The 22,210-nt window shown below is 40.6% G+C and overlaps 3 protein-coding genes across 4 annotated transcripts; 1 reads left to right on the top strand and 2 right to left on the bottom strand.

Annotated features, from left to right (window-relative positions):
- Positions 1 to 1,083: 1,083 nt before the first annotated feature.
- cdk5rap1 (CDK5 regulatory subunit associated protein 1) lies at positions 1,084 to 5,904 on the top strand. Its single transcript, XM_067246767.1, has 13 exons — positions 1,084 to 1,569; positions 1,677 to 1,780; positions 1,871 to 1,905; positions 1,994 to 2,094; positions 2,177 to 2,387; positions 2,517 to 2,637; positions 2,744 to 2,974; positions 3,093 to 3,190; positions 3,300 to 3,355; positions 3,526 to 3,656; positions 4,997 to 5,146; positions 5,291 to 5,431; positions 5,591 to 5,904. The coding sequence occupies exons 1-13, from the start codon at positions 1,290 to 1,292 to the stop codon at positions 5,705 to 5,707; spliced, it is 1,776 nt and encodes a 591-aa protein (XP_067102868.1). The 5' UTR covers positions 1,084 to 1,289; the 3' UTR covers positions 5,708 to 5,904.
- LOC136952107 (bactericidal permeability-increasing protein-like) lies at positions 5,836 to 9,219 on the bottom strand. The gene is made up of 16 exons (XM_067246796.1): positions 9,051 to 9,219; positions 8,861 to 8,972; positions 8,674 to 8,788; positions 8,456 to 8,584; positions 8,191 to 8,346; positions 8,002 to 8,065; positions 7,849 to 7,909; positions 7,652 to 7,743; positions 7,253 to 7,429; positions 7,109 to 7,168; positions 6,846 to 7,013; positions 6,697 to 6,764; positions 6,460 to 6,502; positions 6,299 to 6,362; positions 6,113 to 6,189; positions 5,836 to 5,995 (listed from the first exon to the last, which is right to left on the bottom strand). The coding sequence occupies exons 2-16, from the start codon at positions 8,955 to 8,957 to the stop codon at positions 5,954 to 5,956; spliced, it is 1,413 nt and encodes a 470-aa protein (XP_067102897.1). The 5' UTR covers positions 8,958 to 8,972; positions 9,051 to 9,219; the 3' UTR covers positions 5,836 to 5,953.
- Positions 9,220 to 13,004: 3,785 nt separating this feature from the next.
- LOC136952093 (bactericidal permeability-increasing protein-like) lies at positions 13,005 to 18,226 on the bottom strand. Of its 2 annotated transcripts, XM_067246778.1 has the most exons (17): positions 18,158 to 18,211; positions 16,596 to 16,664; positions 16,409 to 16,520; positions 16,222 to 16,336; positions 16,001 to 16,132; positions 15,741 to 15,896; positions 15,552 to 15,615; positions 15,063 to 15,123; positions 14,860 to 14,951; positions 14,427 to 14,603; positions 14,283 to 14,342; positions 14,020 to 14,187; positions 13,871 to 13,938; positions 13,600 to 13,642; positions 13,451 to 13,514; positions 13,274 to 13,350; positions 13,005 to 13,162 (listed from the first exon to the last, which is right to left on the bottom strand). In XM_067246778.1, exons 2-17 carry the CDS (start codon positions 16,602 to 16,604, stop codon positions 13,121 to 13,123), a joined length of 1,440 nt encoding a protein of 479 aa, XP_067102879.1. In that variant the 5' UTR covers positions 16,605 to 16,664; positions 18,158 to 18,211; the 3' UTR covers positions 13,005 to 13,120. The 2 variants fall into 2 exon arrangements, with proteins under 2 accessions (XP_067102879.1, XP_067102887.1); XM_067246786.1 differs by lacking the exon at positions 16,596 to 16,664 and having other exon boundaries at positions 18,158 to 18,226.
- Between the last annotated feature and the right edge of the window lie 3,984 nt (positions 18,227 to 22,210).

The following is a 22,210-nucleotide window of genomic DNA, read 5'->3' as shown; positions in this document are numbered from 1 at the left end:
TTATATTTACTTTATACTTTTCTGGCATTTGCCAAATTAGTTCAATATTTTCACATAAATTATGATTATCCAAAGTCTTGTGGAAGTCCTTTGACTTACCTTATTGATGGGTAGACTGGGGAGCCTGATAAAGACATGACCAGGCAGCAAAACACCAGCAGTGCAGCTCTTTCCATCATCATGGCAAGGTCTGGGGAAAGTGGACTGCAAGAAGAAATGACAGTGTTAAAATTACATTACAAAAAACGCTGAAACCACAGTTTGCCTTACTTGGCCTCATATCTTTGCAGTGGACATTGGGTTCCAGTGAAAATACACAGAAAACACTCAGCAATAATGCTTTCATTCTGTCATCATAATTGGGTTTACTTTAAGAGTTTATCATTTTAATTATAAGTGTGACATACCTTAACAATTGTCAAGCGTAGTATGAATGTACTAAATATGTTACCTGGATTAATCCTTTGAGTTTGAAAGCTTGTTATCCTGCTATCCTATCAATTCTTTGTGTCTGATTTTTTAATCATCTCTACCTTTGTAAATTGTGATGTTCAAATCACAGGACAGAGACTGGATTTATAGAACTCTCCTCGGAATAAACCTTTTTAACCAAGCCAATAGTAGAGCACAGTGACATCATTTATGGTAATATTCCCTTTCTCTCTCTTTCTCTCTCTCTCTCTCTCTTTCTCTCTCTCTCTCTCTCTCTCTCTCTCTCTCTCTCTCTCTCTCTCTCTCTCTCTCTCTCTCTCTCTCTCTCATACACACACTCTGTCGAAGTTGAGGTCACTTATCTCAGCACCCGCCTCTCTCTGATTACACAGTAATCTGAAAAAGAAAAAGAAAACTAACCATCACATCAACTGTAACTTCAGAATTATAGATATATTTTAATTAATATTCAAACCATGAATTCAAACCATACCAAATATAGTTTACAACTAAAATCATGCATAGTTACATTTTTGTGTGGTGTTTGTCCCAGCGAATGGAACGTTTATGGATGGAACGTTTCAAAGGGAAGTTTTTCTAGACGGACGCAAAAAATGTTACGTGCCAGAGGATAATTTGGACAAATGAAAGCTGGAGAAGCGTTTGTGTTAATGTGCAGACTATAAAACATTAGAAAATCTGATCGCCATGCCTCGCCTTAAGAACAACGAGCAAGCCAAGGTTGTAGTGCTAGTTGTTGGTTGTGACTTGCTTACTGTTGTATAAGGGCAAGCTGCTGACTAAACACCAAAAATACTTGCTTTTATCGATAGATTATATATAGTTGAATAACAAGGATGAAGTGCACCACGGGATTAAGAATCGTTGTACCATTTCTACAACAGTGGTCACCTAAAGGTGACAAGGTTAATCACAGGTTTTGTTCAAAATTAATTAGTATCCCGTCAAAAGAGAAAAGCAGGGCAGATAAATTCAAGACACAGTTATCTACTGGTCCAAGTTTTAAGGATTTTGTTAAAGGAGTTTCTGTCTACCCAAAGCCTGTTGGTGATTTTGATGACAGATATGAAGCAGACAGGCACGCCAATCAATCAGAAAAGGGAAATTCAAGGAAAGGTATGTGGTATCTTATTTTCAGGGGTGGGAAAATGTGTTTTCAAAAACAGTCTTCCCTCAGATTGTTAATTTGTTTAAATTTATAATATAACATTTTTGCTTAACAGTGTGTTTTGAAACATATGGCTGTCAGATGAATGTAAACGACACAGAAATCGCCTGGTCCATATTGCAGAAAAAGGGTTATGAACGCACAAGTGATTTTACTGAGGTATGGAGCAACATTTAACTAAATTAGATTAATAGGTACTAGTCAGCATTTTCCATTTTTGAGACTCATTGATTCTCCAATCTTTTCTAGGCTGATGTTATTCTCCTTGTGACATGCTCTATAAGGTAAATTACATATACTATGGGAAAAGAGTAGTGGGATTCTTAACCATTTTTAATGAGCATATCTTTTTTTGTTATACTGCATTTGCAGAGAGAAAGCAGAACAAACAATATGGAACAGACTACAGCAACTCACAGCCCTCAAGAAGAGACGGTCAAAGAGTCGCACACCAATGAAAATTGGAGTTTTAGGTATATAATAATTTACTTGTAAGTTGATGCAGGTGAAACATTGGATGTCACAGTGTCTCTCTTCCTCTGTGTGTTTGGTCAGGTTGCATGGCAGAGAGGCTAAAGACGGAGCTACTGGAGAGGGAGAAGCTGGTGGATGTCCTCGCTGGCCCAGATGCATACCGAGACCTTCCCCGTCTCCTCTCTGTGGTCCATGGTGGCCAGCAGGCGAGCAATGTGCTGCTCTCTCTAGAGGAGACCTATGCTGACATCATGCCAATCCACCACACCCCTCAGGGATACAGTGCTTTTGTGTAAGTGTCACTCTCTGGCTGTCTCTGATGTAGACCTGCATACAATCTAGTCTGTAGGCTGTGTACTGTAAGGTTATTTTTTAAATGAACCTTGACGTTTTCTTTCTTTCTTGGAAAACATGGTCATAGGTCTATCATGCGAGGATGTGATAACATGTGCAGTTACTGTATAGTCCCGTTTACACGAGGCAGAGAGAGGAGCCGACCAGTGGCCTCGATCTTAGAGGAAGTTTGCATCCTGTCTGATCAGGTTAGTTCCAGCCTCTCTCAGACCCATGTAATACTGCAGCTGCAGCTGTCTCTGTGTATCTCTCCTCTTTATGTTCCTCAGTGGATACGGTTGTGTGTTTTCTCAGGGAGTGAAGGAGGTGACACTGCTTGGTCAGAATGTCAACAGCTACAGGGACACATCGGAGGAGCAATTCTGTGGTCCGCAGCCGCAGCAGCTGAGTCGAGGATTCAGCACTGTGTATCGAGCACGGAATGGAGGCCTGCGCTTCGCTGACTTGCTGGACAGAGTGTCCCTCATCAACCCTGATATGAGAGTGCGGTTCACTTCCCCTCACCCCAAGGACTTCCCTGATGAGGTATGAGGAAGACCACAGGCTGTTTATGTTGGTGCTACTGTCATTCTGTTCAGGGTGTCACCTGGGATGTGTTATCTCACAGTGTACCGGATGTTGTTTCCTTGCTTCGTCTGGGCAGGTGTTACATCTAATTGAGGAGAGGGCAAACATCTGTAGACAGATTCATCTTCCTGCCCAGAGTGGCAGCAACACAGTCCTACAGGCCATGCGCAGGGGGTAAGAGGTTGTCCATTTGTGTGAAATTAATTCATTAAAAACTGAACTGAAAATACTAAACTGTTCATTACAGTGAACAGATGTATGTGGCCATTTGTTTTTATTACAGTTACACAAGAGAAACCTACCTGGAACTGGTAGAGAACATCCGGAAGATAATACCAGGTAGACACTGAGTAAGAGGTCTTGAGAATAGCTCACTACTCTAAACACGTCTGTGTCACAAGTTACATCCAATTTCAAAGTTATAAAGGCTGAATCAGTTGTACTGCCAGTCAAACAGGCTTAGTTATTGTTTTTCAATGTATTTATCTCTATTTGTGTCTGGGTCCCAGGAGTGAGCCTTAGCAGTGACTTCATAGCAGGGTTCTGTGGTGAGACAGAGGAGGACCATCAGCAGACCCTGTCTCTGCTCAGAGAGGTGGGCTACAATGTAGGATTCCTCTTCGCCTACAGCATGAGGAAGGTGAGCAAACTGATCTGAACCTCTCTCTATACGGTTCTTATTAGCGATGCTTCTGCCTCTTACAGGTTTTTCCAATTTCTGAAGCACAATTTTGAAAACAGGGCTCACTTTGTCAAAACACAACATACGATTCACACAACTAGACACACAAGTAGCAGAACACCTCCGATCTTTTGCAAAATGAAACACTTAGTTCAAAACGATACAATCATGTATAAAAACCCATTTCTGTCACCGTATACCACACACATGGTTCATAAGATTGGACTCTGTTTGAACCAGTTACACACTGCTGTGAAAAATGTAAAACACTTTTACACTAACTATTCTTTTCTAATGATATAACCTGCTTGATTTTGTCAGAGATATTGTTCCAGCAGAGTACGTAAAAGTACATGATGTTGACCACAACACACAAGACTAGTACTGCACACTGCTGAAAATATTTACTGTATTTCTCCACATTGTCTACGTAAAGGTTGTGTTTTGCGCAGAAAAATCAGAACATATTTAAAATTGAGTAGGCTACATACTGTAAACACAGCAAATACATTTGTGGAGACAAAAGAAAGTACTCAGCAAATGAAATACAGTACATTGTTTCAATCAGGGACTGTAGTGTATATAGTAGGCTACATTTTACTGTACTGTAGACAGTAGAGAATAGTAGTTTTCACCTGTGCTCTTGTCAAAATGTCCAAATTACTGTTGCAACAGTATATCTGCTGAGGTTGGGATAAACTCTCTGTCCAGCCTCTCTCAATGTTGCCCCATGGTTCACAACATGGTCAACAAATGTTGTTCGAATTTCATTAGATACTGTAAAGTTGGCCCTATTCTTCCACGGCTTCAGTTCTACCTCTCCCTACCAGTCTTCCTCCACGGGCTCCCCCTCTCATCCTCCCTCTTCCTCTTCTTGCAACATTGCCTTCCATTTTTGATGAGGACAGGTACACTGACCTGTTACCTTTTTATAGTGCTTACACCTGATTGGTATGTTTACAGTTAAGCACTTGAGTGCTTTTACACCTGATGCCTGTGTTTGATCCATTCGTTCACATGTGTGACATTTTTACATGGCAGTGTCTAAAAAAGGCAATGAAGTGACATAATCTTAAATCTTAGAAAAGTGTGTTTAGTGATTCGTAAAACACTGTGTGTAGTATTTTGCAAATAGTGTGCGGATGAGTACGTGCTTATAGTTGTGCAGGTCTGGGCTTATGTTTTGCTCCTTGAGGGTCAGGTTTCACTAACTGTGTTTTTTTTACATTTTTGTGTCTAAGCAATCGGAAAAAAACTGTAACACTGACACGGATCCTGTGTTCTTGGGTCTCCCCTAGAAAACCCATGCATTCCACCGTCTTCAGGACGATGTCCAGGGGGAGGTGAAAAAGAGGCGGTTGGAGGAGCTTATCCGTGTGTTCAGAGAAGAAGCTGTCAAGGTTAACACTGCCCTTATTGGCAGTACACAGCTCGTCCTAGTGGAGGGAGTGAGTACTGCAACTGGATGTCACCTGCACCTTTTTTTGTTCTGTACTGTATCTGATATGGTATACCTGATCATGTTCTCTTTATGTTTTATAATACACATGCATAAAATGTTACATGTTTTATAACATGTTTCCTGTTTTCAGGAGAGTAGAAGGTCTGCCCAAGACCTGTGTGGGAGGAATGATGGGAATTTGAAGGTGATCTTCCCCAGGCAGGATGTGGCCATTCAACCAGCCAGCACTTCCACTGCTCCCATAACCCCTGGGGACTATGTCCTGGTCAAGGTATGATCTCCCAAGTTTCACATCAAGGCAACACTGTCATTTTTGTCAACTCATCTGAAAAGATCATCATTTAGTTTGAACTGCAATTAATTCAAATGATTCAGAAATAGTAATTCAATAATAGTAATAGGGTGTTGTTCTGTTTTATTTTTTATACAGATTATATCAGCCAACTCCCAGAGTTTGCGAGGCCACGCTCTAAACCACACATCCTTGAGTGAGACTGAAAGATGTTTGTCTGACCCCTGTCATGATGGACAAATGGCTGCAGTTTGAAGCAGACATGCTCTAGCTCTAACCAATGTTTTAGTGTGCACATAATGGACTGTCAAAATGTGCTATATGATGAACTGTACCATGGTCACCTACTGAACTGAAAATGATAGCTAAATTATCCAAATAAATATTGATAGAAAACATTTATTGTGTTCAAAGAGGCATACATATGAACATACTGATTAAGTATTGGTTTTTCAAGATGAAGTTGTGGCAGTGAGTGCCTGTAATTTATTAAAATACCCTTTATCCTGTGAACAGAACATCTGTCCCAATCAGCATATAGTCCTGGAGAGAGAAAAATACAATTATTTAAAATGTGCCACAGATATGTTTTACACAGTAAATGGGCCATAAACTCAAAATACCAACACACACACACACACACACAGTATATCACTGTACCTTAAGGACCTGCAGCTGAGTGTTCACAAGGTTCATCTTCCCCAAGGATGGAAGTGGATACCCACTCTCCAACCGAGCTAGAGAGACAAACACTAGATTATCCCGTGTTCAAAACTAAACTGTACAGACAGTGACATTACAGTACAAACCAGATTGTGGATTTGCGAACCCACAAAACCCACTCACCATTAACTATGGGTATCACTGCCAACTTCAAGACAATCGAGAAGATGTTGTCCAGAGTTTTCACCTGTTTGATGAAAGATGACATAGCTCTTCACATCCAAATGTATGAATCCAGAATTACTTTAAGCTTGTTTTGGATGTCTGGCTTTATTGTTGTTTACCTGAAAGTCTCCCACATTACTTGTTCCGAGTGTCATCTGAATCCTGTGGAAATTAAACATTTGTTTTGTTTGTTGTTGTTTTTCACATGACACATAATCATACAAATGCATCCTTGCCCTCCTCCCATCCCAACAGCAGAGAAAAAACAAGAAAGAAAGAGAAAATATATAAAACATAAAATACAAAAATATGCATCCATAAGCTTTTAAGCACTTGAATGGACTCTTAACACTCACTTGTTCAGGGTCAGAGTTCCTGCAAGTTTCATGCCTGTCACGTACATTCGAGCACTGACACTGGCCTCCTGTGGAAACAAAAGAACCTGATGAGTTCATTACTATCAGTGCTTGAGTTACTGCATTCCACCTCCTTGTCCACAACTGACCATGTTCAGGACAAACAGAGGGGAGAGCGTGGTGTTGGGCTGGATGGCGTAGGCCGTCACAGTTCCAGTGGCCTGCAGTGTCACGTTGTTGGGTTCAAAAGTGATGATGGGCTGCTTCGTCGTTTTAACCAGCAGTTTCATCATCAGACCAGGAAAACGCTTTGCAATCTGGAAACAAAGAGCCACATTTCTACTATAAGGAAAAAGCTGGCAACCTCAGTCAGACACATTTGACTTCATGCCATCAAATTGAAGGAGATCACCTGTGGAATGAACACTCCAAACGTCCTCGTATTCAGTCGGATGGGAGAGATGGGGGGGATCTAGCAGAAGAAAAGTATAGTCACCTTTCACTGAATGAGTGCCCTTAAACATTAAATGATTAGAACGATGAGAATGAAGCTCACCATGTCATCCGTGACATACAGACTGAGAGCTCCGGCTTTGTTGTACACAAAGCCAGCAGAGTTGGGAGTGAAGGAAGAAATCCCAATGTACAGCATGTTGTTGATCTGAGGAGGCAGGGAGAATGGTGTAGCAGAGAAAGGAGGCTCCTGGTGGGCTCCAATGTTGTAAAACTCCCCCTTCAGAGGAAGAAGGAGTATGTGACAAAGAGAGAGGTAGATAAAGAAAAAGATGAGAGAAAGAATAGATATTCAAACACGTCAGACAAACTGATTTGCCGATTTGGTGTAATCTTGCAAAATAATATATGTATCTTATAAGCTGTCTGTATTTCTTTCCATCTAAACCAAATGGCATCTGAAATTCATGAATGAAAAATGTATAGACAGAATATTTCTCACCTTTAAGCCGAAATCAATGCAGGATTTTGAAATAGCTGGTGATTCCACCATGGAATATTCAATCTCAGCATCCTTGTCCACTTTGGCTAGAACTGTAAGATAAGACAAAATCCACATTATAAATGCAACCAGGACATCCATAGTAGTACAGCTATCATAATTATTTACAGTTGTTCAGGGCTTGAACAATATTTTACCATTGAGAGTTTTCAGCTGAGGGTTCAGGTCAGTAATAGCATCAGCCACCAGGGGGCAGATCTGGAATGAAAACATCACAACAATTGGGACTTAGTAACAAGGCACCAGCCTTGTTACTACGTCCTAAGACTGTCCATGAAAACACACTTCACCTGTTTCTGTATTGCTTTGCTCAGGGCCTTGTTAATGTAGGAACGGAAGAGGTTGTACAGCCAGCTAGAAAAAACCACAGCATTTACAGAAGTAGAGAAACAATCAACTGAAACACATTACAGTAATTTAAGAGTGGTTTTACTTTCAACTAGACAACCCAAGATAACATCACTCTGAAGTGGTTTTACCTGGCTCCGCCATGAAATTTGACTTTGGCGCTGCCCAGGTCTGTCACACAGTTGACACTGCTAACAGCAGGCCGACCTGTCTCATCGCTCTTGATGGCAATGCTTGTAGTAATGGTCAATCCATTAATTCCCAGGTCAAAAGAGCCACTGTCTTTTCTGTGTTGTAAGAAAACTTGGGATAAGAACCATCTGCAACAATGTATGTTCCCCCCCCTCCCCCCCTTAACTCTTGATGTATAATTTTCCCCCCTACACACACACTTACATGAACTTATATCGAACCCTCCAGTTACCATGAAGGTTGAGGAAGGCATTTCCTATGGACAGGCTGACACCTGTTCCTGGCACTAGTCCCAGCCCAGACTGTGGTAATCCCAGACTCACTATCCGTAATCTGTAGCATGCAAGAGGACACAAATCTATGTGCTTTCCACACTTCTATAAAAATGAATGCATATTAGAGCATCAGACTGTTTTTCTTACCCCGTCAAACTGTACTTGACCCTGCCAATGCGAGACACTCTCTGTGACCCTGAGAGGTCTGGGACCGTGATAGTGTTGAGTTTTTTCTGTAGAGATGCCATGCCAATTTGTCTGCCTGGGAAGAGGAAAACGGAGGGTAAGAAACAGTCAAAACTGAATGACTTACCTTAATACTTATGAAACCTACCATATTCAAGGCCTTTCTCAGTGAGTACCACCTTGACTCCAGGGTTGATAGCAAGTGTCAAGGGGAGGAGAGCCAAAAGAGTCAGCCATGCGGACATCTTAACTGCAGTCAACTGTAGACAGACAAAATCAATATTGTACTCTTTGTTATGTTGTTAGGCTAGTAATAACATAAATTTAAATAAACTTACTGTACTCCTGGAGAGATGAGTAACCTACAAGTATAAGGTGTGTCACTCTGTTTTTTCTTCAGAAGGATTTTAGTAAAAAATAGAGTCGGAGACGGAATATCTTTAAAAGTCAACGTGGCTTGATGATTTATTCAGTAATGCAGCACTGGTTCAGGAAGACACAAAGCACTTACACACAAGACACAACCCATTATATAGCCTGATATGAAGAAAATCTCCAGCCTTGCATAATATTGTTTCCCAATGTTCAAGATTTTCCATCACACATTGGCCAAGGCCTCTTACAGTTTTACTCAGTTGTTAACACACAAAAAGCAAAAAATTTGGCACAATTGCACAACCTTCACTTCATGTATCAATTGCTCGACACAATTTGGCACTACTTACACCACATATGTGTGCTGTTTTATGTTTGACTATGAAAAAAGTAGGCCTACACTGAGACATTTTACAAAAGGAGAAATGGCTCATTCTCCAGAGTCATTGTCATTCATATGGTGTGTTCCATTTCTATAATTGTGTTTTCAATTTTGCACTACAGTGTGCTGTGAATAATTGGTAGTGTGCAGCAAATGCTTAGTTGTGTGTGTGTGGGCTACTGTTATGAATGGTATGTGTGTGTCATTTGAAAATATGGCTGTGTGTACCAAATGAGAACACGAGTTCCATTTTGTGAACAGGTAAGAGATTTGATGGCAAAGAGTCATCTTGCAAAGGGGGTGTCAGGTTTAGCATTTTGTGTGTGAGGTTTTCAGTTTTGTGTGTGCAGTTTTGAGAAAACCGTTATTGTTTTGAGAAACGTGTTAACAATTGTGAAAAACTGTAACAACATGCGTGCTCAATCATTATTATGTCCGCTCAAAACCTCTCAGACAGTTCACCCCTTCTACTCATCCAATGTGCGTCACCCTCAAAGAGACCGACATGTGTGCCCCTCCTTACTTAGACTATCTGGCAAGGTATTCCGGAAGGCGGTGTTAGTGAAAACCCTGAGTTGGGTAATCCTAAAATGAGCCAACCTCTCTGGGGTTTCCGTTCTAGAAAGAGAGGTAACGAAAACTTTTTGTCAGTCTCCATGGTAACTTACTCTGGACCTAACCTACTCGCTAGCAGGTTTCCCATGACAAACTCTGCATTTCTAACTATCCCACACAGTTGGCAGACATGGGGTGTCCTTTCCTGGTTCAGCCGAACGATATCGAACAAAATTTAATTCGCTTAGTTATACGCCGGGAGAGGATTATAAAACTGCGATTCGATGTTCTTTAAATCCCTGATAAATACCCAAGTTAACGTTAGCTACCGTTTCCCGTCACACTCCATAATTTATTTTAGCAACATTCTCAGCCATAATGTTAGCCTACACTCTGTGGACGTGCACCCAGAACCGACCAAATGCTTTTTGGCACTGAAATAAAGACAAATCATTGAATGTATTTGGTCTTCTTCATTGCCTACAAATAGAAATCCAACAATGATTCATATCGGCGAGTCCTACAATTTACATGATTCACCGGTGACCATGTACCCTCCTGTAACTGGTGTTCCAGCAAATGAATTTCAAGATTTGTAGGGGGTTAATATTGGCCATACAACTAAAACGAATTCCCCTGGTTTGAAAGAAGATGGAAAACTGAACAGTGTATTAATGCCAATACTTTACTTGACTATGGGTTAAATCAGAGCATGGTCAAAGTAAGGTTAAATAAAATAAACATGTGATAACATTGCAAATAAGGTTGCAAAGGGGCGGAAAGTTTCCGGTAAATTAGTGTTGAGTCTGAACGTTTCAGCCATAGACATATTCAGCCCTATGCCTGGCAAGTGTGAGAGCGCCAAATTGCGTAGAGGCCAAGAGCGGTATTGCAGACAGATAGAGATTTAAATTATAGGTCGCAACATATAGCATTTTTTGAGCTGTGAATTTAGTTAAAAATTTTGAATTATGAACTGAACTTGTTCATGTACAAAGTGAACTTTCCCAACACTGTCATTACCTAGCATATTGATTACTTGGTAAACTGAAGCCATGTTCATTTTAATACCAAGTTTGTATACAGTAGACTAACTTTTTACAGCAGTGAGAGTAGGATGTATGTATGTCCACACAAAAGTTGTATTATAAATGTTTGCATGCATGTCTGCTTATTCCAAGGTAAATACGGTTAAATTACCCCAACATTTCCAGTTTATTCCCGTATATTCCCGTTAATTCCTGTGGAAAGTTTCCAACTTTGAATATTCCCTGAATTTTGCAACCCTAATTGCAAATTAATTAAATCAATTACAAGGCAAACATGTTACAAAATGAAGGTTAACTCTTACCTACTCGACGATGATTATTGTAAACCAGAGAGAGAAACCAAGAGGTGAGGAAGGAGAATGAGTAGAACAAGCCAGAGTTGAGGAGAAGGTCTCAGGAGATCAAGAATCCACAGAAAAATGCTTCACAATTCCTTTTATACCCAAGAACAACCAATCACACCACAATCTTGACCCTTACCATGTATAATATATAATTGTTTTGCTTTACACTGTATTACAGTGTTTTTAATAGTGGTGGGCATAGATTTTTTTTAAATCTAGATTAATATCACTGTAATCTTGGCGTTAATCTAGATTAATCTAGATTAAAATGGCTCATTTGAATTCCGCCGAAGGCATTCAGAATATGTGTGCTACCCAAATAATGAGATAAATCTTTGAGAACGGGTTTCTCAAGCCAGGTGGCGCATTAGACCAGGAGATCATCTCCTGTTTCCAAAATGCATCACAAACTGCTTGAGAAAGCTGTTCTACTATGATAATTGGTGATGAAAATAAATTATGTTCAATAAGATGTACTTGTGATTAACTGTTTATTAGATTAGTTAGCTTGGCTGATAGAGCTGTGCTGATGGGCTTGCCTCGGTTGCACTCAAACATCGTAGTTTGACGACGACTCTTCCCCTGCGCTACATCAGTGCTTGGCCCGGCATCTTCCGCATTAGCTAAGGGATGCTTTGCGTTTCGGTGGTATTTGAGACTGGAAGAACTCCTACAGTAAACTAATTCCGCATAGTACAAGGTGCAAACAACCTTAGTCTTGTCGAGGTTTCCATTGGGAAGCTTCTTAAAAATACATTTTCCCTGAAGCAAACCAGGCGGCTTCATAGCTGCATCCATGTTAGCACGTCACGTTTGATGTGATAATTTCATTACCAAGGCATACACACAGGTTCGAAGACTCGTTCTCGCCCCCTACAGTGCAATTCGGCTAGGTATACATCCGCGCTAAAATATCAAGGTTAAAGTCATCATAGCTTGCTTAGTATAGACCCAGCTCCCAACCCAATTTTGAGAATAGATTAACGGCGATATTTTTTTTTAAATCGCCGATAAGAGTCGCAGCGCGTTAACGCGCGTTAACGCCGATAACGGCCCACCACTAGTTTTTAAACATATGGCTGTCAGATGAATGTTAACGACACATAAATTGCTTGGTCCATATTGCAGAAAAAGGGTGAAGGTGATCTTCCCCAGGGAGGATGTGGCCATCAACCAGCCAGCACTTCCACTGCTCCCATAACCCCTGGGGACTATGTCCTGGTCAAGGTATGATTTCCCAAGTTTCACATCAAGGCAACACTTCCCTTTTTGTAAAGGATTTCGAAATATAAATGTCATAATAGTAATAGGGTGTTGTTCTGTTTTATTTTTTTATACAGATTATATCAGCCAACTCCCAGAGTTTGCGAGGCCACGCTCTAAATGATTCCTCCTTGAGTGAGACTGAAAGATGTTTGTCTGACCCCTGTCATGATGGACAAATGGCTGCAGCTTGAAGCAGACATGCTCTAGCTCTAACCAATGTTTTAGTGTGCACATAATTGACTGTCAAAATGTGCTATATGATGAACTGTACCATGGTCACCTACTGAACTGAAAATGATAGCTAAATTATCAAAATAAATATTGATAGAAAACATTTATTGTGTTCAAAGAGGCATACATATGAACATACTGATTATGTTTTGGTTTTTCAAGATGAAGTTGTGGCAATGAGAGCCTGTAATTTATTAAAATACCCTTTATCCTGTGAACAGAACATCTGTCCCAATCAGCATATAGTCCTGGAGAGAGAAAAATACAATTATTTAAAATGTGCCACAGATATGTTTTACACAGTAAATGGGCCATAAACTCAAAATACCAACACACACACACACAGTATATCACTGTACCTTAAGGACCTGCAGCTGAGTATTCACAAGGTTCATCTTCCCCAAGGATGGAAGTGGATACCCCCTCTCCAACCGAGCTAGAGAGACAGACACTAGATTATCCCGTGTTCAAAACTAAACTGTGACATTACAGTACAAACCAGATTATGGATTTGCGAACCCACAGAACGCACTCACCATTAACCTTGGGTATCACTGCCACTTTCAAGACCATCAGGAAGATGTTGTCCAGAGATTTCACCTGTTTGATGAAAAATGACATAGCTCTTCAAATTCAAATGTATGAATCCAGAATTACTTCAGGCTGTGGAATTATTGTTGTTTACCTGGAAGTCTCCCACATAACTTGTTCCCAGTGTCATCTGAATCCTGTGGAAAGTAAACATTTGTTTTGTTTGTAAACATTTGTTTTGTTTGTTGTGACACATAATCATACAAATGCATCCTTGCCCTCCTCCCATCACCACAGCAGAGAGAAACAAGAAACAAAGAAAAAATGTATAAAACAAATACAAAACTATGGGGGAAACCGGGGTGTTTGTGAGCATGAATGCATCCATAAGCTTTTAAGCACTTGAATGGACTCTTAACACTCACTTGTTCAGGGTTATAGCTCCTGCCAGTTTCATGCCTGTCACGTACACTCGAGCACTGACACTGGCCTCCTGTGGAAACAAAAGAACCTGATGAGTTCATTACTATCAGTGCTTGAGTTACTGCATTCCACCTCCTTGTCCACAACTGACCATGTTCAGGACAAACAGAGGGGAGAGCGTGGTGTTGGGCTGGATGGCGTAGGCCGTCACAGTTCCAGTGGCCTGCAGTGTCACGTTGTTGGGTTCAAAAGTGATGATGGGCTCCTTCGCCGTTTTAACCAGCAGTTTCATCATCAGACCAGGAAAACGCTTTGCAATCTGAAAACCAAGAGCCACATTTCTACTATAAGGAAAAAGCTGGCAACCTCAGTCAGACACATTTGACTTCATGCCATCAAATTGAAGGAGATCACCTGTGGAATGAATGCTCCAAACGTCCTCGTATTCAGTCGGATGGGAGAGCTGGGGGGGATCTAGCAGAGGAAAAGTATAGTCACCTTTCACTGAATGAGTGCCCTTAAACATTAAATGATTAGAACGATGAGAATGAAACTCACCATGTCATCCGTGACATACAGACTGAGAGCTCCGGCTTTGTTGTACACAAAGCCAGCAGAGTTGGTAGTGAAGGAAGAAATCCCAATGTACAGCATGTTGTTGATCTGAGGAGGCAGGGAGAATGGTGTAGCAGAGAAAGGAGGCTCCTGGTGGGCTCCAATGTTGTAAAACTCCCCCTTCAGAGGAAGAAGGTAAATGTAAATGTAATGTAAAAAGGAGTATGTGACAAAGAGAGAGGGAGATAAAGAAAAAGATGGGAGAAGGAATAGATATTCAAACACGTCAGAAAAATAAACTGATATCTTGCAAAATACTATATGTAGTATACTTTAATACTGTGAAATTCAATTCACAGTCTGTATTTCTTTCCATCTAAACCAAATGGCATCTGAAATTCATGAACGAAAAATGTATAGACAGAATATTTCTCACCTTTAAGCCGAAATCAATGCAGGATTTTGAAATAGCTGGTGATTCCACCATGGAATATTCAATCTCAGCATACTTGTCCACTTTGGCTAGAACTGTTAAATAAGACAAAATCCACATTATAAATGCAACCAGGACATCCATAGTAGTACAGCTATCATCTTAATAATTATTTACAGTTGTTGGGGACTTGAACAATATTTTACCATTGAGAGTTTTCAGGTGGGGGTTCATGTCAGTAATAGCATCAGCCACCAGGGGGCAGATCTGGAATGAAAATATCACAACAATGGGGAGGTAGTAACAAGGCACCAGAGGCATGGCAGGACTTAGGGCTGTGGGGGCCCCTGGGCTTGGGCCATTTTCAGGCCCTACCTTCTATACATGACTTTAAATAGAGCAAAATGATATATACACAAGCTATGTATTAGAGCTACACGACTCTGGATAAATTGAGAATAAAATACAGATCACAATTCTGAACAAACAACTAAACAAAATAACATAATTTATGTTAATTGCTGAAGTCTATTTAACATTTTTAATTAATCTGAATTATTAAAAAAAACTTTTATGGGCAGGGACCCATACTGTGCAGGGCCCATGGGCTGGAGCTCAGTCAAGCCCAATGGTAAGTCCGGCCTTGACCAGAGGTAACTACAAATCCTACGGCTGTCCATGAAAACACACTTCACCTGTTTCTGTATTGTGTTGCGCAGGGCCTTGTCAATGTAGGAACTGAAGAGGTTGTATAGCCAGCTAGAAAACAGGAACCACAGCATTTACATAAGTAGAGAAACAATCAACTGAAACACATTACAGTAATTTAAGAGTGGTTTTACTTTCAAGTAGACAAGCCAAGACAACATTTGAAGTGGTTTTACCTGGCTCCGCCATGAAATTTGATTGTGGCGCTGCCCAGGTCTGTCACACAGTTGACACTGCTAACTGCAGGCCGACCTGTCTCATCGCTCTTGATGGCAATGCTTGTAGTAATGGTCAATCCATTAATTCCCAGGTCAAAAGAGCCACTGTCTTTTCTGTGTTGTAAGAAAACTTGGGATAAGAACCATCTGCAACAATGTATGTACCCCCCCCCCCCTAACACTTGATGTATAATTTTCCCCCCTACACACACACTTACATGAACTTGAGATATCGAACCCTCCAGTTACCATGAAGGTTGAGGAAGGCATTTCCTATGGACAGGCTGACACCTGTTCCTGGCACTAATCCCAGCACAGACTTTGGTAATCCCAGATTCACGATCTGCATTCTGTAGCATGCAATAGGAAACAAATCTTTGTACTTTCCACACTACTATAAAAATGAATGCATATTAGAGCATCAGACTGTTTTTCTTACCCCGTCAAACTGTACTTGACCCTGCCAATGGGAGCCACTCTCTCTGACCCTGAGAGGTCTGGGACCCTGATAGTCTTGAGTTTTTTCTGTAGAGATGCCATGCCAATCTCTCTGCCTGGGAAGAGGAAAATGGAGGGTAAGAAACAGTCAAAACTGAATGACTTACCTTAATACTTATGAAACCTACCATATTCAAGGCCTTTCTCAGTGAGTTTCACCTTGACTCCAGGGTTGATGGCAAGTGTCAAGGGGAGGAGAGCCAAAAGAGTCAGCCATGCGGACATCTTAACTGCAGTCAACTGTAGACAGACAACATCAATATTGTACTCTTTGTTAAGTTAGGCAAATAATAACATAAATCAAAATAAACTTACTGTCCTCATGGAGAGATGAGTAACCTACAAATATAAGGTGTGTCACTCGGCTTTTTTAAACTCCAGTTCCTTAAGAATAACAAAGAGTAAACGAAGAGGATCTACAAAGATTGTCTCAGATCAACAGTGTTGAGCAGTAACTGTGGCGTCGCTACAAGTAGCGCCGTTACCAGTTGAACTACAAATTCCTAGCGTGGTGGTAGAGTCGCTGTTTTCTGAATCAAATAGCTTTTCAGTAGCGAAGCTCTTTTATTGATCAAGTAGTGCGGTCGTGTCAACATTTTCCCAAGCATTTCTGAAGATCAAGCTCAAGTCTGAAAAACAACTGCTAAGGATCACACAACCATAGTCAAACAACCTAATCGTCACAATTCAGTACAGGGTTGGTCAACTAGGTTTGGCCACGGGCCAATTTTTTTCAGAGCTAATAGTCGGTGGTCCAGAACTTAATCAGCATGTATTATTACATTGTTTCTCCGGTAACAGTTAATTGTTTAAATAATCAATTGAACTGAACAATATTGCATGCCTATCTGTTTGACTGATCACTGAGATAGCATTGACTTGAATTTGAGTGTGTTCAATATAAAAGTAAATAAACAGGGGGTCATTTTGACTAGCAGCTTCCCTTGTTGCCTTGTTCCTTACAACTGAACAATTACTTTTGCCACACCATTTGCTACAAGAATAATCCTAAAAGGAAATTCTGGTGTGGACTAGCACTTCCTTTTCTGTTAAACAGAGAACAGAAACATTCATCTTGCACAATATATATATATAAAATATATATATAGACTTTGAATGTGGCATAAAATATACCTATAAACTGAACATTTCTTGATTATATTAAGTAAAGTTTTTCAGGTCAACAACTGTTTTGCATCTTGATAATCAACATGAATCAAAGGTTACTTTATTCTGTTGATGGGAGGTAAACCCATTCACAAACAGCAGTCTCAGTCTGTGTGGTGGCCCTGGGGGATGTGGGACAGAAGGCCATATGATACCATCCTAACTTGATTCACTTTAGGCCCTTGAAAGAGCTGTGTGTCTGTCAGAGCGGAAGATAAAGCCACAAGACTCGTGATGAATTAACCACTGAGCTACATTTTTATTGAATTATGCCAGGACTGAAGTGAAAAGAGCAAGGCGGAAGATGGACTTGTGACTTTGAATGTCTGAGTTGGATATCCTTATGGAAAGTTGTTTGTTTGTGCCAATTGCACATATTTTATTTTTTTGTGTTGTCACAAAGAATACTAAAACAAATAATTGTCTGCCTACTCAAGTTGCAGCCTTTGCAGCGTAGCTAGTATTACTGTTCACCTTGTGACATAAGATTGTGACCCAACTATCTGCACTACTATTAGGTTGATGGATAAACCGCTTGAAAATCTTTTACTCAGCATTAGATAGTATATTCCAAATAAACCCTTTACCATGTTCACAAATGTGCTACAATGGGTTTACTGCCTATTTTGTATTTCATATTCAAATTGTGTACAATACACAACTCATATTGTATATTGGTTGAAAAAGAGTATTATATTAAAAGTACTTACCTTAAGCAGAAATCAGACAGAAGCAAATCTGTTCTCTCTTTCGGGTACAGCCTGCTGGCTAGCTGCAGGGCGGACTAAAACTAGTAGGAAGTAAGAAGTAAGACACATGACCTTTAATTTAGTCTGCTGAACGAGGAAGAGCTAATAGATGGGGACCAACCAGACAATAGGGGCCAACCAATTTACAATCAGATTCAGGAGCTTGAGTGTGTCCACATTTGTTTTGCATTCCAGAAAAAAGGCAGAACTCAATGAATGTATATTTCGTGCCAATAATCACTGATTATATTTAGTGCCAATAGAGGCTGACTAAGTCCATTAATGTCTGTCAGACTTGATAATTGTCTGTCATAGAGTTGACTGACTATGGTGTGTAGAAAATGTATGCACAAATGATTTTTCTCAATAAAATAAAAATACTGTAGTTCTCGGGATGTCCTGTAGATGACAGTATTGTAGTATGTGTTTTGTTGTACATTGGGTTAGGGTTAGGTTAGGTAGGGTTAGTTCCATGTAGGGTCTGTTCCATTAGTCCCACATTAGATTACTAGATACAGTCCCTTGGTCTTCTATCAATAATCATAACAGCTGATCTTTAGAAATGGGACACAGGAAGTATTATTTGCAAACAAAACATTATTTGTGAGTTTGGACTTAATATTAGATTGTATAACATATTATTAGCTCTGTTCAAAATAGGACTGTTTACTGTTGTTGTTTACCATTTAGAGTTGTTGAATATTTGTTATATAGTTTAAATAACATGCAGTTAGGGTTGGTAGGGCAATGGACAGCCTTGGCACATGCCAATGTGTATACCATATGCTTGATAGTGAAAATTGAATTCTATAACAGCTGTTTTTCACTGTCCCTTTGTCATTGGATCCATTCATTATTTTCGATTAGCACACATATATTTGGATGGGCCTGCATGTGAAAGGTTAAACAAACAAAATTGTTTTACCGATACAATAATACACAATGGTCATAGTGATTGTCTCTGTCTCTATCTAAATAAGTAATCACGAAGACTCCTGACGAAAACAAAGGGCACCTGCCTCCTTGGAAACCGGACATTTTTTAATGGTTTGGCAGTTCTGTAATGGGGTGGCACAGATGGCACAAACACCCTGTGGTCAAACTGCAGGGAAAATGAATTCATCTGTATTCTGTAGAGTAGCCCAAAGCTATACATGGAGACATAGACATAGACAACTGGTGCACAACTTTCCTGAGAAGATGATGTTGACTTTGCAAGGTATGGCAGAGAAGAAAAAAAAAGCAGTATTCTGCATGGCTCTGAGGAGAACGTCAGCCTTGCCTGCCTTCATCACTCTGAGCGTGTGAGCCGGGCAGAGCATCAGCCACAGGAGAGCTGCAGAGAATGTCAAACAGGCAGTAGTGGACTGGTGGAAGATCTGGAAGTGGCCGCACTTCACTTTCACTCTTTATGCCTATCATAATATTGCTCATAATATCTCTCCATCACACAACAACACAGTCAATCCATTGTAAGTTTTGTCACAGTTGGGAGCATGGCCTGTTGATGGAGAGTGTCCAAACCCAACAGGCCTGGGACCAGAGCAAAGCAGGGAACTTCCTCTCGTAAGTTGCCAAGTGTTTGTGGACTTCAGAAAACTTTGAGATGTGAGCTGAATTTATTTTCTGACAATATCTGTTCACATTGTGCTGAGATATGTCCCTCTGCAGATACACGTAATAACTTGAGGTTCATGTCATTCATGCAAACGTGTTTTGTGAGGTGTCCCTATATCAAGGCGCTTTTGCGGCCTGTAGACCTAGGCTGGGTCTGAGGAGTGGGGATGGGCATCAATGCTCCAGTGTATGAGGCATAAAAGGGGCAATGTGCCCTGAGAGAAGGCCTGTCTGTGCCCCAGCTCCATGCAGCTGGAGGACTGGGCACAGCTCCACCAACCTGCTCCATGCCTTCACTGCATCTACTACTGCCCCACTGCTACACCCGCTACTACAGTTCAGCTACATCAAGGCTAATTTATCATATTGCTATCCTTGCAACCTTAAAGCTTAATTGGGTATGGCATGTATGTCTGTTAATGCACGTATCTATATTTTTTAACTGTAATCAGTACATTTAAAAGTATTTCAACATGTATATGTAAAAAGTATTTGGCAAATTTTCTTGTTCAAACGAATATATAAAAATTTGTGATTGTCAGCAGAGGAAGAACTGCTTCCTGGGCACCTTGAAGCCCTTCTACTATAGATCTACAAAGCTGTACTGTATACGAAAACATCAAAGAACTGTCTATTCTGTTTCAATAAAAAAGGATCAGATTCTCTAGTCGTGATATCCTTCAAGTATTGTGTGTTTCATGCCCAGCACAGCACAGCCTACTTTCTTCATTTTGAGTTGATATGGAAAACTGGACTGTGCTCTCCTCACAACGGTTGACCATTCGCATGAATGAAGGAAAAAAGGACGCTGTGTATTACCTTCTAAAATAAGTTAAATAAAGAATACCTGCTCAGAGCTCTGTCAGACAAGAAGTTGAATGTACGTATATGTGATTGGTGACACCCAGTGTAACTGAAACCTGTACATATCGCAGTTATACAGACAATATCTACTGGGAAATGCAGGCTTCTCAAAGGGAAACTATAGGAAAAATTGCTTGGATAATTTAGGCAAATTTGATTATGTAGTTAAATAAAAAAGACCATGTTCAACTCCCTGAACAGGAACATGGATTATAAATGTCCCAAATGAATGCTACAATATTTAAACTATAGAACAGGGCCTGCAGCTGTCAGTTTAGAGCAGAACTTAATGACCCAGTGTGTGTGTTGTTGTTGTCATGGTCCAGATGTGGGCTGCTACATGGCAGGGCACAAGGTTCAGCAGAATGCCATTGCTGATTTCCTGTGCAGCTGTGAGAGAGCAGCTCCGTCATGTGCAACCAGCGACCAGGCCGGACACACAGGGTGTGGTATAGCATGACAGAGTGTGGCCACCTGGGAGCGTAGACTAAGGACCATGCCTTGGTAAATACGCTTCTCACTAGAAAGCATCCAAAAGACTCATTATGCCGGAGAGCTGTCACAGTCATCATGAAACAGACTGAGAGAGTCATGTTTTTTGTTTCATCTTCAGAGTTCCTGCTTGTCTGGTGAGAACGTAATGTGGAGGTGGAACAAATGAAGGAAGAAAATGATCTAGTCCTGCCTGAGGGAGTAGAGCAGAGTGTGTTTTGGGAGGGGAGATTTGAACCAGGGGTTCAGACATTGAGGAGACAGTATGCTAGAGGTTTCTTTTGAGTCTTTTCAAAACAGTGCATATGATTTGGCATACCCATGCATGACATTTTACACTTGGCACTGTCAGTGAGTGACAAAATTACTTGTGGGTGGGATATACTTTACATAAGCAGAGTAGCTTACGTCTTACACTGGTTTTACAGTTTGGATATTTACTAAAGGTCACACAGTAGGTTTCTGCTGTATCAAGCAGTGTGCAGTACAGTGTGGAGTACTACACTCTCCCGTTTAATTTCATCTGAAGTATCATGATTACTTGAAAATCAACTCATTGTGATGTTCCTTATTATTATTATTAGCCGCCTGTTCCTCAAAAGCAATATCAGGTGGCTGAGCGGTTAGGGAATCGGGCTAGCAATCTGAAGGTTGCCAGTTTGATTCCCGGCCGTGCGAAATGACGTTGTGTCCATGGGCAAGGCACTTCACCCTACTTGCCTCGGGGGGAATGTCCCTGTACTTACTGTAAGTCGCTCTGGATAAGAGCATCTGCTAAATGACTAAATGTAAATATCCTCAGGGATGTGATGGAAGATATTTGAGAGTGGGCCATTACTCATCACTTTTAAAGTTTGAAAGAGGTCTAAGAACTGAAATGTGAAATGGTGAATGTATTAATTGTAATAAAAATCTGTTGGCAAGTACATTTTTGCTTCCAAAAGCAAACAAGCTATTCAGTGATACTGAGTTATTAACCCCGTCAAAATCCAATTTATATATTTAGTAAAATATTTTTGTTTCAGCACGAAGAGAAACTTT

This window comes from Osmerus mordax, chromosome 1 (assembly GCF_038355195.1).
Source record: "Osmerus mordax isolate fOsmMor3 chromosome 1, fOsmMor3.pri, whole genome shotgun sequence".
Classification (NCBI taxonomy): Eukaryota; Metazoa; Chordata; class Actinopteri; order Osmeriformes; family Osmeridae; genus Osmerus; species Osmerus mordax.
The sequence above is the reverse complement of the archived record's forward strand: the minus strand, read 5'-3'. Positions and strand labels throughout refer to the sequence as shown.